Consider the following 13120-nt stretch of genomic DNA (forward strand, 5'->3'; position numbering starts at 1 on the left):
TGAAGGGGGGTTTCAGGCACCTGTAATTACACCCCCCTCCCCTACCCAACAACTGTACTGGTTTTAAGAGTTTGTAAATATTTTTGTTTTTTTTTTACTTTAGGTTGTCCTTCATCTAGAATCACTATTTGCTAATATTAGCTAAGTACCCACTTCATATTTCTTGCATTCTTGCATGTTATTGGTCCTGGCTACACTACTGTAAAGGACCTTTGTTTCAGTTATTTTTCTCTAGTTAAATCAGCATTCTTATGATCCCTGGCAGAACACTCTACAGTGGGGACAATCACTCTGTGTCTAAACATTCCCAACCCCCCTCCACTCTCCTTCCAGCAGCATTTGGTGACAGTCCGTCAGCTGTTACATGGCATCAAGTGTCTCCTCATAGAGATAGACTGATATATGCTGCACAACTGTCACATCCAAGAATCTTCTTCTACTGCTGCTGCTTTTACGTGGGATCCTAAAATGAGGAAGCTATTCAGAGGCCCCCCTCCAGTCTATGAGCTGGAAGCACTTCTGGACAGCTACAAAGGGGGTACGCATCACGTGGACCAAGTCTTCCCAAACCTTTTCCTGGGGGATGTGTAAGTGATAATGCCAAACAATAAACAGTACAGTAATATTACACCGGGTATACTCAGCTAATTCATATTATAAAAGTCCATTTTGTTTCTTGTTTTGTCCGCCACATTCCTAATAACAATATATCATTTCAAAGCAGCCCATCTTGTTAGCTTAATCATTTGTATTGGCTATAGGCGAAGGGTGGTACAAGTTCACTAGCAATTTCCTTTTGTTTTGTTTTTTTTGTTTTTATTTTTAATCATGCATTTTAATTAAGTATCAATGTTGACAAGCTAGTATTGTGAAGAAGAGACGTTACGGTCCCTTCTGAAAAGATATCACCAATGCATTTCACAGCCACGAAGGCGTATTTTGTCCTTCATACACCTGCTCTACTAGTGCTAACTGAATGTAAAATCTTGGCTTGTATAGTCCTTCAAAGACTACACAATGCAAGTTCAGAGATGGTGGGCATATTATGCAATGCACTCACATTTTGTTTCAATATATGGCAGAAATATTGCAAGAGACAGAAAACAACTGAGGAAGATGGGCATCACACACATCCTGAACGCAGCCCATGCCTCCTGGGAATTTACAGGGGATAACATTGATTATGGTCCTGATATCCAGTACTATGGCATCACTATCGAAGATTGCCCAGATTTCGATATTAGTGTATTCCTACGCCCAGGGGCAAAGTTTATTCACAATGCTCTGAGTACACCTGGCGGTGAGTATATAACAGCCATATACTGTATGTGAAAAGCCATATACTTGTGTGAGTAAATATAATCAATCGACACATACTAAAAAAAGGAAAATGGAGAAGCAAGTAGATCCACAGTAATGTTACTGTCACCTTCATGGGCTTTAGGTTTAGTGGACAGAAAAAGCAGTTGTTTTTTTTACCTGACCCTCCACTTTCCCCATGCCATGGATTATTTCTTGGCGTCCTCCTGCCCGATGCAGGGCTAAGGGCCATGTATCTGTCTTGATGATGTCATGGGAATCTGACCCCTGAGCATAGGGAATAAGATGTTGCGGGGACCGGTCTTGCAGTGTGGAGGAGCCGAGGATTAGGTAAGTAATGGTGCTTTTCCTGGTCCACTAGAAGTAAATGACCATTTAACCCTTGCAATGCAGGGGCAGCTCCATTGCAAGGGAGGATTTTTACTTTCTCTGGAGTTCAACTTGTTCAAAAATGTACGCAGTGCAAATCAGAAAACCAGATTTTGCTGATAAAATATGATTTCTGGCTGTTATTGGTTACTGCACTTCTCATATAGCCAGAACTATTTAAAGCTAGGTTTATACCTATGCAATTGATGCAGGTCGCATTTGCACAGGCACAGCAGCCCATTCGTTTGAAAAAGGTCCCTGCACCTTTTTAAAATTGCAGCTGCAGGGAAATCACATGGTGTTTTTGCACCATGTGGTTTCCCGCACTGAAAAGCTTACTGCATTTTAAGATGCCTGCGGGTGCTGGAATGTGCAGGAATTACACACATTCCCACACCTGCATATACTCATTTCACTGTATGTGAACCTAGCCTAAATGTACAAAAACAAATACTTAATTTGATACTTTGTGATTAAGCAGTTTATCCCTCATATTCAGCAATTGAGCTTACTGTGGCACCTGTCTACAGCCTCCTCTTGGACAATGACCTCTCTCCAGTGAGCACAAGCTGACCCAAGAAAATGTAATGCTATACCAAGAAGCAGGGGCGGACTGACAACTCATGGGGCCCCCGGGCAATAGGGGATCATGGGGCCCCTGTGTCCTTGCCCAAACTCAAAAAGCCTATGAAAAAGGTACCAGGGACATCTCATGGGGCCCCCTACTGATCCCGGGCCCTCGGGCAGTGCCCGAGTTTCCAAATGGTCAGTCCGCCCCTGCCAAGAAGTATCATTGTGATATTACTTACATAGTTACATAGTTAGTCTGGCTGAAAAAAGACAAAGGTCCATCCAGTTCAACCAAAAAAAATAAATAAATCCTATACTCACAGTTGATCCAGAGAAAGGCAAAAAATCCAGCAAAGCATGATCCAATTTGCTCCTGCAGGGGAACAAATTCCTTCCTGATCCCCCAAGAGGCAATCGGATATTCCCTGGGTCAACTTTACCTATACTGTAAATGTTAGTATCCAGTTATATTCTGTGTATCCAAGAAAGAATCCAGGACTTTTTTAACCACTTCATGTCCGGACACTTGCACCCCCTTCCTGTCCAGGCCAATTTTCAGCTTTCAGTGCTATCACACTTTGAATAACAATTGCACGGTCATGCAACACTGTACCCATATGAATTTTTTAGCATTTTTGTGAGACAGATAAAGCTTTATTTTGGTGGTATTTATTCACCACTAGGATTTTTATTTTTTTTCCTATGTAAATGAAAAAGTCCAAACATTTTGAAAAAAAGTGTTTTTTCTATAAAATTTTGTAAATAAATAATAATAATTTTCATCATAAATCTAAATTTATTCTGTTATCTTTTTAGTAAAAAAAATAACCCAAATTAGTTTATAACCAAAAGTTATAATTTTTAAACATTTTTTTTTACATTTTTTTATATTATTGTTTTTTTTTACATACTGTCACCCTAGCAGTAGTGTCACCATGCATGCAGGAGCACTGTACTACTTGTGGCGTGTGATGAAGATTTTTTTTTTTTTTACACTGATTGCTTTTACACCCATAAAGGCTATAAAAGCAATCATTTCTCCTTCTCTCTGGCTGCATTCTTGCAGCCATTGAGAACTACTGTGTGAGCTGTGATTGGTCACAGCTTGTCACATGGTACAAGGCTGTTGTGGATAGCCTTGTAAAATGTGACCTCTGTGATCATTCACAGATTTCACACATAGGAAGCAATGATGTCAAAAGTGACATCTTGCTTGCTACTCTGCATGTGATCACTGATTGGCCAATCGGTGATCACATGATTGGGACCTCGTACAGAGGTCCCGTACAACGATTGGTGTTCCACTGTGTCCCAGGGAGCTCGCACAAGCAGGGGGAGGGGAGGCCATTTATAAACAGCCAGCCGACCCAGCACTGCCACCGTCCGGCTGTTTATATACAACGGCCGGATGGGAGGTGGTTAAAGCAATCTACTGAGCTGGCCAGAACCAACTCTTGAGGGAGTCTATCCCACATTTTCGCAGCTTACTGTGAAGAAACATTTCCGTGTTTGGAGATTAAATCTCTTTTCCTTTAGATGTAAAGAGTGCCCCCTTGTCCTCTGTGATGACCTCAGGGTGAATAACTACACCGAGCTCACTATATGAACCACTGATGTAGTTATACATGTTGATCATATCCCCCCTTAACTTCCTCTTCTCAAGAGAGAATAAATTCAGTTCCTTTAATCTTTCCTCATAGCTGAGCTCCTCCATGAATCGTATCAGTTTGGTTGCCGTTCTCTGTACTTTCTCCAGTTCCCCAATGTTCTTTTTGTGAATTGGTGCCCAAATCTTAACTGCATATTCCAGATGAGGTCTTACTAATGATTTGTACCGGAGTAAAATGATATCTCTCTCTCTCTGGAGTCTATAGCTCTTTTAATACAAGAGAGGATTTTGCTCGCTTTAGAAACCGCAGCTTGGCTTTGCATGCCATTATTAAGCTTGTGATCTATCAGAACTAACAGATCCTTCTCCACCTTTGATTCCCCCAGTTGTACTCCCCCTAGTATGTATGATGTATGCATATTCTAAGCCCCCAAGTACATCACTATGCATTTATCAACATTAAAGCTCATTTGCCACATAGTTGCCCAATTAAACAGAGCATTGAGGTTGGCTTGTACATTGAAGACATCCTGTAAGGACATTATTCCACTGCACAGCTTGGTGTCATCTGTGTAAGCCGTGTACCGGGGTGTGCTCCCCAGAATACAGTGAAGTCACGAACGAGGAAAACAACCTCAACACCAGCTTTTGCCAGAACAGAAGTTTACTTAGATGTGGCAAATAAACACAACCACAAATGCTGGAAACATACAATAAATTTACATACACCCAGCGCAAAGGCTGAGACCCTTGTACTGCACAGCACGGCACCTTCTGATGGATGAAGGTAGAAAGTGAAGTAATTTACCTACTGGCGGGCACAACTAAGCTGCCACACCTTACCTGTTATTACCCTAAAAGAGCAAGAATCAGTGATGGGTGTATGGTATGGGCTAGACTGTGGTGCAGCACATCAGCTTACAATCTGACCCGGGTCTTCTTTGCATCCGCTGGTGATTCTGAACAGAACAAATGTCTCTCCAACAAGCATGCAGTATTGCAGTATATGCTGCTTAGTTCCTCTGCTCTCATCAGCATTCCTGGCAGCAATCTTCCTTTCTCTGAACAGGATCAGGGTCTTGGACACAATCAGCTTTACTTAGCTGCAGCTCTGGTTACTGAGGGATGCTTTCACACCTGGATGTCATCAGATTCTCAGCTCACAGGGCCCCTTATTCACCATGCTCCAAAATATGGCTTCCCTCTCTCCTTCCTGTTCTATCTAAACTCTGTGTGAAAACCCCACCTCTTCAAGAATATAGAAATATCTATGCAGTCTGAGGCTGTTAGAAAAACAGTGACATCTTGTGGCTAAACCACAGAATGTCAGTCAAACCATTTAATTGCTCCACACAAACAGTGTTCAAACAATGAGAGCTGTTTCCCCATCTCACATTTGCAAAGACTGAAATGGGATTTTTAATCCCAGACCCTATATCGTTTATAAATATATTAAAAAGTAAGGGTCCCAACACTGAACCTTGGGGTACACCATTAACAATAGAAAGGCAATAGAAAGGCTGTGAAGTAACGGTTTAAAATAAACCCAAGCAGAGTAGTTAGTGGTACAAAAATTACTTTAATATGAATCTTGCATAAAAAGTGAAACCTTGCAAGGTGAAAAATACACATCACATTTGTAAAAACTTGAGCAATCCAGATTGCGATGGTCTAAGGCTAGTATAATTACCAATCGTCATGGATACGCTACATAAATTAAACAATATCCATTATCCACAAAAGTGGTAAATACCACATTACTTAGTAGATGAATTGCGATATATCATTGTCAAATACTATGACTATGCTAGATGGCATAACAATTGAGGATCATGATGATGAGAGTTCCAATCACCCATAGGAGTGAAATGGGATCATATTAACCCCAGAGGAACAGAGTAATCATGCAGGCCCAAATTCCTATATGCATATCGCAACATGTCAAAAAGATGATGGAATATAGCACCGTTAACAATCAAAAGGAATAGCAGAAAACTGACCATTTAACAGTGAAGATAGCCTTATCACATATTTTAGCTGAAATTGAACTGGCAGTAAGTCATATTTGTCATAGCATGACCTGGTTGGAAATAAAGCGTAACATTGAATGAGACAATAACAATCATCCCAGAACGGGAGCATTTTATGGTGGGCAAATTTTAAGTACACAGAAAAGCAATTCAAACAGTCCAGCATATGTGAAGTGAGATAATAAAGATCAGCTGTAATGATGATGTATCAAACAGGTGTTGAAAATCAAATGTTGCAGGGATGGACCCCGTACGTTCCCGCTGATATGCAAATCTTAATGGGTATAAACTTCAAATGACACAGAGATATAAATGTGTCAGCATGCAAAGAACGTGAAAAATGGCATAACTCATATGTTAAAAGTCAAATGTTGCAGGGATGAACCCTGTGGGTTCCCACTGAAGTGCAGTCCATAGGAGATGTATGCTTCAAATGACACGGGGATATAGATGTATCAGCATTATAAAGGTATGGAAGAAACTCCAGAAAGGAATGTACGTTGCGAAATCGTAATGGCGTCACTCACCAATGGTGTATCCAACACTGCAGAACTTGGCGGTGGGAGCAGGAGAGCTCAAGTATATCCTTATATGTCGTTGGTTGCTGATCCAGTCCCCGTGGAAGGCTTAGAGGGGTCTAGGAAGAGTCCCTATGGTTATGATGCAGAGGGATGTAAGTTGTGAAGCCATGTGAAGTCACAAGTGAGCGGCTTTACTTTCAGTGTGGTAAACTCACATGGTGTGAGAACGCCTAAGGACATCGCTTCTGGGTGCAATAACGTCATTACGTCAGAACAAAGTAATGTGGTATTTACCACTTTTGTGGGTAATGGATATTGTTTAATTTATGGAGCGTATCCATGATGAGTGGTAATTATACTAGCTTTAGGCCATCACAATCTGGATTATTCAAGTTTTCACAATTGGGATGTGAATTTTTCACCTTGCAAGATTTCACTTTTTATGCGAGATTCATATTAAAGTACTTTTTGTACCACTAACTACTTTGCTTGGGTTTATTTTAAACCGTTACTTCACAGCCTTTCTATAGGGCAGTTTATTTTTTTGTATGCTTAAGTTTTTCGGTGTTAAACCACATCTTTATTGTTTAATGAGTCAGAGAGTAATTATATAGGGTTATCCACCCATATTGTGGCATTTTCTAATATATACATCACTAACAACCCTAGACCATTCAGAGTATGAATTATTAACCACTAATCTCTGAATACGATCTTTGAGCCAGTTTTCTATCCATTTACATACAGATTTTTCCAATCCTGTAGACTTTACCTTACACATTAGCTGTGTGTGGGGAACTGTGTGTTAAACACTTTTGAAAAACCCAAGTATACCACGTCCACGGCCACCCCTCTGTCCAAGGTTTTGCTCACCTCCTCATAAAAAGAAATCAGATTTGTTTGAAAACTTCTGTCTTTCATGAATCCATGCTGTCTGTTGCTTAAAATATCTTTTTTTTCAGCAAGAACTCATCTATGTGGTCTTTTATTAAACTCTCCAGTATCTTCCCAACTATAGAAGTTAAACTAACAGATTTATAATTACTTGGTAAAGATTTTGATCCCTTTTTAAATATTGACACCACATTGGCCTTATGCCAATCCAGTGGTACTATGCCAGTCATTAAAGAGTCCCTAAAAATTAAAAACAATGGCTTTGAGATGACAGAGCTCAATTCTTTAAGGACCCATGGGTGTATGCCATCCAGTCCAGGTGCTTTATTCACCTTTATTCTGTCTAAATATTTCTGGATCATATCAGTTGTGAGCCAAGGTGGATCATCTTTTTATTATACAGTATTTATATAGCGCCAACAGTTCACTCATCTGTGTCAATATCATGCCCATTATGGACAAGAGCTCCCCCATGCTTCTTTGTATACACAGAGCTGAAGAAGGTATTTAATAAATTTTCCTTCTCTTTGTCCCCAGTCACCCATTCTAGATTATTTTGTAAAGGGCTTACATGCTCGGACCAGACCTTTTTACTATTACTGACTGCTAGAGTTGTGTGCATTACAAGAACAGCTGGACAACATTTCTAATCCTTTGCAGATTAAACAGTAAACAAATGTGGGTTTCAACCATATATTTGTATTTCCACTTTAATTCCTCTATTTATTTAAAGTTGCCATCAAGGCATTTATATAAAATACACCAAGTCATGCAGTTACATTTCCAATAAATAAACTACATAAAATATACTAAATATATGCTGTTTAACTAGGGAATAGAACAGACCACGCTTATATGCAGATGGACTCATACTGCATGTGGGAAATGCTGAAAATGCTCTTCCCACTGCAATACAAACTGCACTCACCGGCCACTTTATTAGGTACACTTGATCAATTGCTTGGTAACACAAATTGCTAATCAGCCAATCACATGGCAGAAACTTGATGCATTTAGGCTTCTAAATGTGGTGAAGAGGACTTGCTGAAGTTAAAACCGAGCATCAGAATGGGGAAGAAAGGGGATATAAGTGACCTTGAACATTGCGTAGTTGTTGGTGCCAGACGGGTTGGTCTGAGTATTTCAAAAACTGCTGATCTACTGGAATTTTCATGCACAACCACATCTAGGGTTTACAGAGAATGGTCCAAAAAAGAGAAAATATCCAGTGAGCAGCAGTTGTGTAGCTGAAAATGCTTTGCTGATGTCAGAGGTCAGAGGAGAATGGGCAGACTTGTTCGAGATGATATAAAGACAACAGTAACTCGAATAGCCACTTGTTACAACTAAGGTATGCAGAATACCATTACTGAATACACAACATGTTGAACCTTGAAGCAGATGGGCTATAGCAGCAGAGGACCACACTGGGTGCCACTCCTGTCAGCTAAGAACAGGAAACAGAGGCTACAATTCGCACAGGATCACCAAAATTGGACAGTGGAAGATTGGAAAAACGTTACCTGGTCTGATGAGTTTTGATTTCAGCTACGACATTCAAATGGTAAGGTCAGAATTTGGAGTAAACCATATGAAAGCATGGATCCATCCTGCCTTGTATCAACGGTTTATAGATGTGAAGCCGACAAATCTGCAGCAACTGCGTGATGTCAATATAGACCGAAATCTCTGAGGAATGCTTCCAACACCTTGTTGAATCTATGCCACAAAGAATTAAGGCAGTTCTGAAGGCAAAAGGGGGTCAAACCCAGTACTAGCAAGGTGTACCTAATAAAGTGGCCAGAGAGTGTATACAGACCTCAGGATTAATTGGCAAAAGTTATTGGTTATGCCTTGAAACACAGGTGCTTCCCCTCTTATCTTTCCTACCTATCCACTATACATGGTGTCCTGTTTTACATAAAAGGGAAAAATCATTCTAATAGATCCTGAATAGGCCCCAGACACCAATGTTACCATGTTGCCCCAGGTTATTAAATGTAAATTTGCAATTTGAGTTAAACTGCCTCTTTTACTAGTTGATAGAATCAATATTATTAAAATTATACTTCTTCCCAAGTGATTATCTGTTCTACCCCATATGCTAACGGTAGACCATAATTCAGAATTAAATTAATTATTCTCTTCATTTATTTGGTCTAGCTCTAGGCGTAAATTGCAGTTAACTGCTCTGCAAATACTTCAAAAAGAGGAAGGTATGGCTTTGCCCAATATTCTTCTATATTACCTGGCTGGGCAATTGGAACGCTTGGTTCTCTCCCAGTATCTCTACCACAAGAGAAGATGCCCTTTTATCTCATATCCCTCAGACTGAGCAGCTGCTATTATGTTTAGAAATCCCTAATTTGCTTGTGTCCAAGACTTAACTTCCATTACTTAGACTAGCCAAGTCAATCTCATCAAAAGTTAGGAAGTTAGAAAAGAGCACCCTGAAATTGCATCTTCCTGATAATGTATTGCTCTCCCAGCTAACCTATGTACCGGGCACTGCAACTTGGAGGGCCAGAGGGATGTTGACTTTGTCTGATGCCTATGTTACAATCAGTTGTGTACCTATTTCCAAACTCATTGTCTGGGCTGTCACCAGCCTTAAGCAGACTTTGTACATTTGCTATGTTCATGCCCTGTACTCTGAAAAGTTTGATCTCCGTTGCCCCTGTCTTTCACCCCAGAGATTTGCCTGTTTGGTATTCTAGATGAGGATTTACAAACCCATTATATATGGATACTTCGAGGCAAACCCTGGATGGTAATTGAGTCAGCTAAAGGCATCTGTCTTTTGGCTAGCCTAACACATGTACAGTATGACAGATGTACTTAAGAAGTGGCCAGGGCCAAGTATAATTTTATAACGTAGTTTTAGAGGGGGGATTTATGACATGTTTTGGTAAATCTGTTCTTGCTGTGTGACAAAACTGAATTTAATTGTTTGAACCTTTCTTTGTAGGAAAAGTCCTTGTGCACTGCGTTCTGGGTAAAAGCCGTTCAGCTACAATGGTCCTTGCCTACCTGATGATTTACCAGCGCTTTACTCTGGCAGATGCTATTCGCCATATTTCTCAATATCGCTGTATTGCTCCTAACCGTGGATTCCTACAGCATCTGCAACACCTCGAGACGGAGTTACACTACACCCTTTGGAGGTGCTATATGTTCTAAAGGCATAAGAACCCACATGTAAGAAAAATATGTTTTAAATATATTTGAAAAATATTCTTCCCAAATATATTGACATATATTTGAAATACTACAATTTTGGCCATATTCAATATCTTTCAAAATATATTTCAATAAACCATTTGGGCACTGCCTGAGGGCCCGGGGTCAGTAGGGGGCCTCATGAGATGCCCCTGGTACCTTTCATAGGCTTTTCTGGGTGTGGTTTGAATGTGGGAGAGGACACAGGGACCCCATGAATTGTCAGTCAGCCTCTGTGCAGTATGTATATATATATATTGAATACGGCCAAAATTGTAGTATTTCAAATATATGTCAATATATTTGGGAAGAATATTTTTAAAATATATTTAAAATATATTTTTCTTCCATGTGGGAAGGCATGTAGCAACAACAACAAGTGGAGAGCTTGTACATATCCCAAAGATACTCCCATGGCTTATGTCACAAAAGAAAAAAAATATTTTAAAATGCTTGTAGTCCTAAAGTGTATCAAAATCCAAAAAGCAAACATTATTATATTGAAGCTTACCATTCCTTAGATGTGGTAGATGCATTCATTTCTCCATTTTTTTCCCATTCATTTTTCACCTGGTAATCCAGTGAACAAAACACTTCCTGTCCCTTCATGGCTACACTCTTTTATCCGCTGTATCGATGGAGGAAACCATGATTGTCACAGATTTGACTTAAAAAATGTCAGCCTTTGTTTATCTCCATTACATGATGAATTGATAAGACTAGTGGTTTACACAAGACAGATGAGGATGTTTGTGCTTTCTTTTCAGCAAAGACACTGCATTTCTGGCAAGATCAACACCTCAACATGCATTTTCTGTGCTTGCTGAAAATGTTCTTAGCCTGATAAGCTGTCAGATAATTGAATGTGTATACAGAGCTTCAGTAATTTAGTAATAAATCACAGCTATGATCCCTATCTCCAATGCCCTCAGTATCAGGCTTGTAGCCACGTGTTACAAGGGCCGGCCTAATGTGTCTTCAATGAAACATGTCAGATGGCACCCTCAGACACATTTGTACAGCCTGATACTAAGTGGAACACTGGGGATCGGGATTGTAGCTGTGGTTTGCTATTTGCTTACTAAAGCTCTGTTTTCACATATAATTATCTGATAATGCTGGATGCACTTATGTCAAGTGAGTGTGCCTTGCTGTTTTACCTTGTTTTTTTTGTTTTTTATAATAAACCCATTATACTAAAAGAATGCTTTTTCTCTTTCCTAACCATTGCACACTTAAAGTGTTACTAAACCCAGGACCCTGCATTCACTATATCTGGTCACCCGCAGTACGCACAACATGAAAATTCAATTATTTTAGTAAATATAAACTGCTAAATACCTTTTCTCATCAGCAGTTAGAGCAGTCTTGTGACTTCTATCAGTGTTCAGCAGAGCACTGGTTAAAGCCTGTAGGAGGAGTTTTCATTCTCCCCTGATTGTCCTATGAAGCTGCATAACCCCTGACCCTCTATCTGGACAGCTCTGATTACCCCGTGCTGATCATTATTTTTTATTACGTTACATCGAGTTTATATAGTGCCAAAGGATTTGCTCAGCGCTGTACAATAGAGGGGGGGACAATACATGAAACAGTACAGCAACTACAAACAGCACACGAGGGGTTAGAGGGCCCTACTCTTTCGAGCTTACAATCTAGGAGCACATGCATTCTCCCAAGAAAAATAAAACTCTCTAGCAATATACACCAAACGGAGCATGTGCAGCTTTCCCCCCAAGGCTCTGTTCTATCAGCAGATGAATTGGGGACAGTAGAAGAAGGGGAGGATTGGAGAAGACAGGATCAAACATCTTTTTTACACAATGCAGAGGATTAACCCCTTAGGTTCCATAGTGAGTATAACAAGCATGCTTTACTGCATACACAGACTAATTTTACTGTTGTGGGTTTAGCAACACATTAAAGTAGAACTCCACCCCCCTCCACTGCCACATTTGGCACTTTTTGGTAAGAGAGGGGAGTGGGTACCTGGTAGGCAGTCATTTCGATGCAGTAGGTTCCAGTCCAGTAGGTGATGGGACTGCAGCTGTAGTAGTGAGTGATACACGTGTGGATATATTGATTATTCCAGAGTGCAGAGATAGGCACAGGTGCAGCATTTAGCCATACTGCCAGCCGCCTGTCAAAATCTATGACAGGCCAAAATTACTCAGATGCTGGATGCCGCTGGAGGTACTCAAGCACATTTCCATACAGTCTTCATTACCACCTTGATCATTTGGATCTTTGAGAGCCAAGCTGGAGAAAATAATTGCCTCTCTGGTCACATATATAAAACACCTTCTGTATATTTATCACTGATACTGAGGAAAAGGCTGCTTTGAAATATGGTGTAGAGCCTTTGGTACAGACTCCATTTGCATGAATATATGTACTGTACCTTCTTCACCTCAAACCATTTATCTTTAGAATTTGCCCCTCTGGAGAAATGCAATGAGACAATAACTTTGCTTTAGGCTTTGATTTATCCTGGAATAAGCAAATATTGTCTAAAAACAATAGACATGAGTATTGTACTTACATTTTGGCATGCTTAGTTTATTTCTTCCAGATCTGATCAGCAGTAA

At 40.1% G+C, this 13120-nt stretch overlaps 1 protein-coding gene across 1 annotated transcript; it reads left to right on the forward strand.

Moving 5' to 3' along the window:
* Positions 1–332: 332 nt before the first annotated feature.
* On the forward strand, positions 333–11737 carry LOC149458234 (dual specificity protein phosphatase 13A-like). The gene is made up of 3 exons (XM_089682579.1): positions 333–587; positions 1083–1300; positions 10282–11737. Exons 1-3 carry the CDS (start codon positions 403–405, stop codon positions 10491–10493), a joined length of 615 nt encoding a protein of 204 aa, XP_089538705.1. The 5' UTR covers positions 333–402; the 3' UTR covers positions 10494–11737.
* The last annotated feature ends 1383 nt before the right edge of the window (positions 11738–13120 follow it).

Source organism: Staurois parvus, unplaced genomic scaffold (genome assembly GCF_062004578.1).
Source record: "Staurois parvus isolate SC_StPar_1 unplaced genomic scaffold, SC_StPar_1.0 ptg000291l, whole genome shotgun sequence".
Lineage (NCBI taxonomy): Eukaryota > Metazoa > Chordata > Amphibia > Anura > Ranidae > Staurois > Staurois parvus.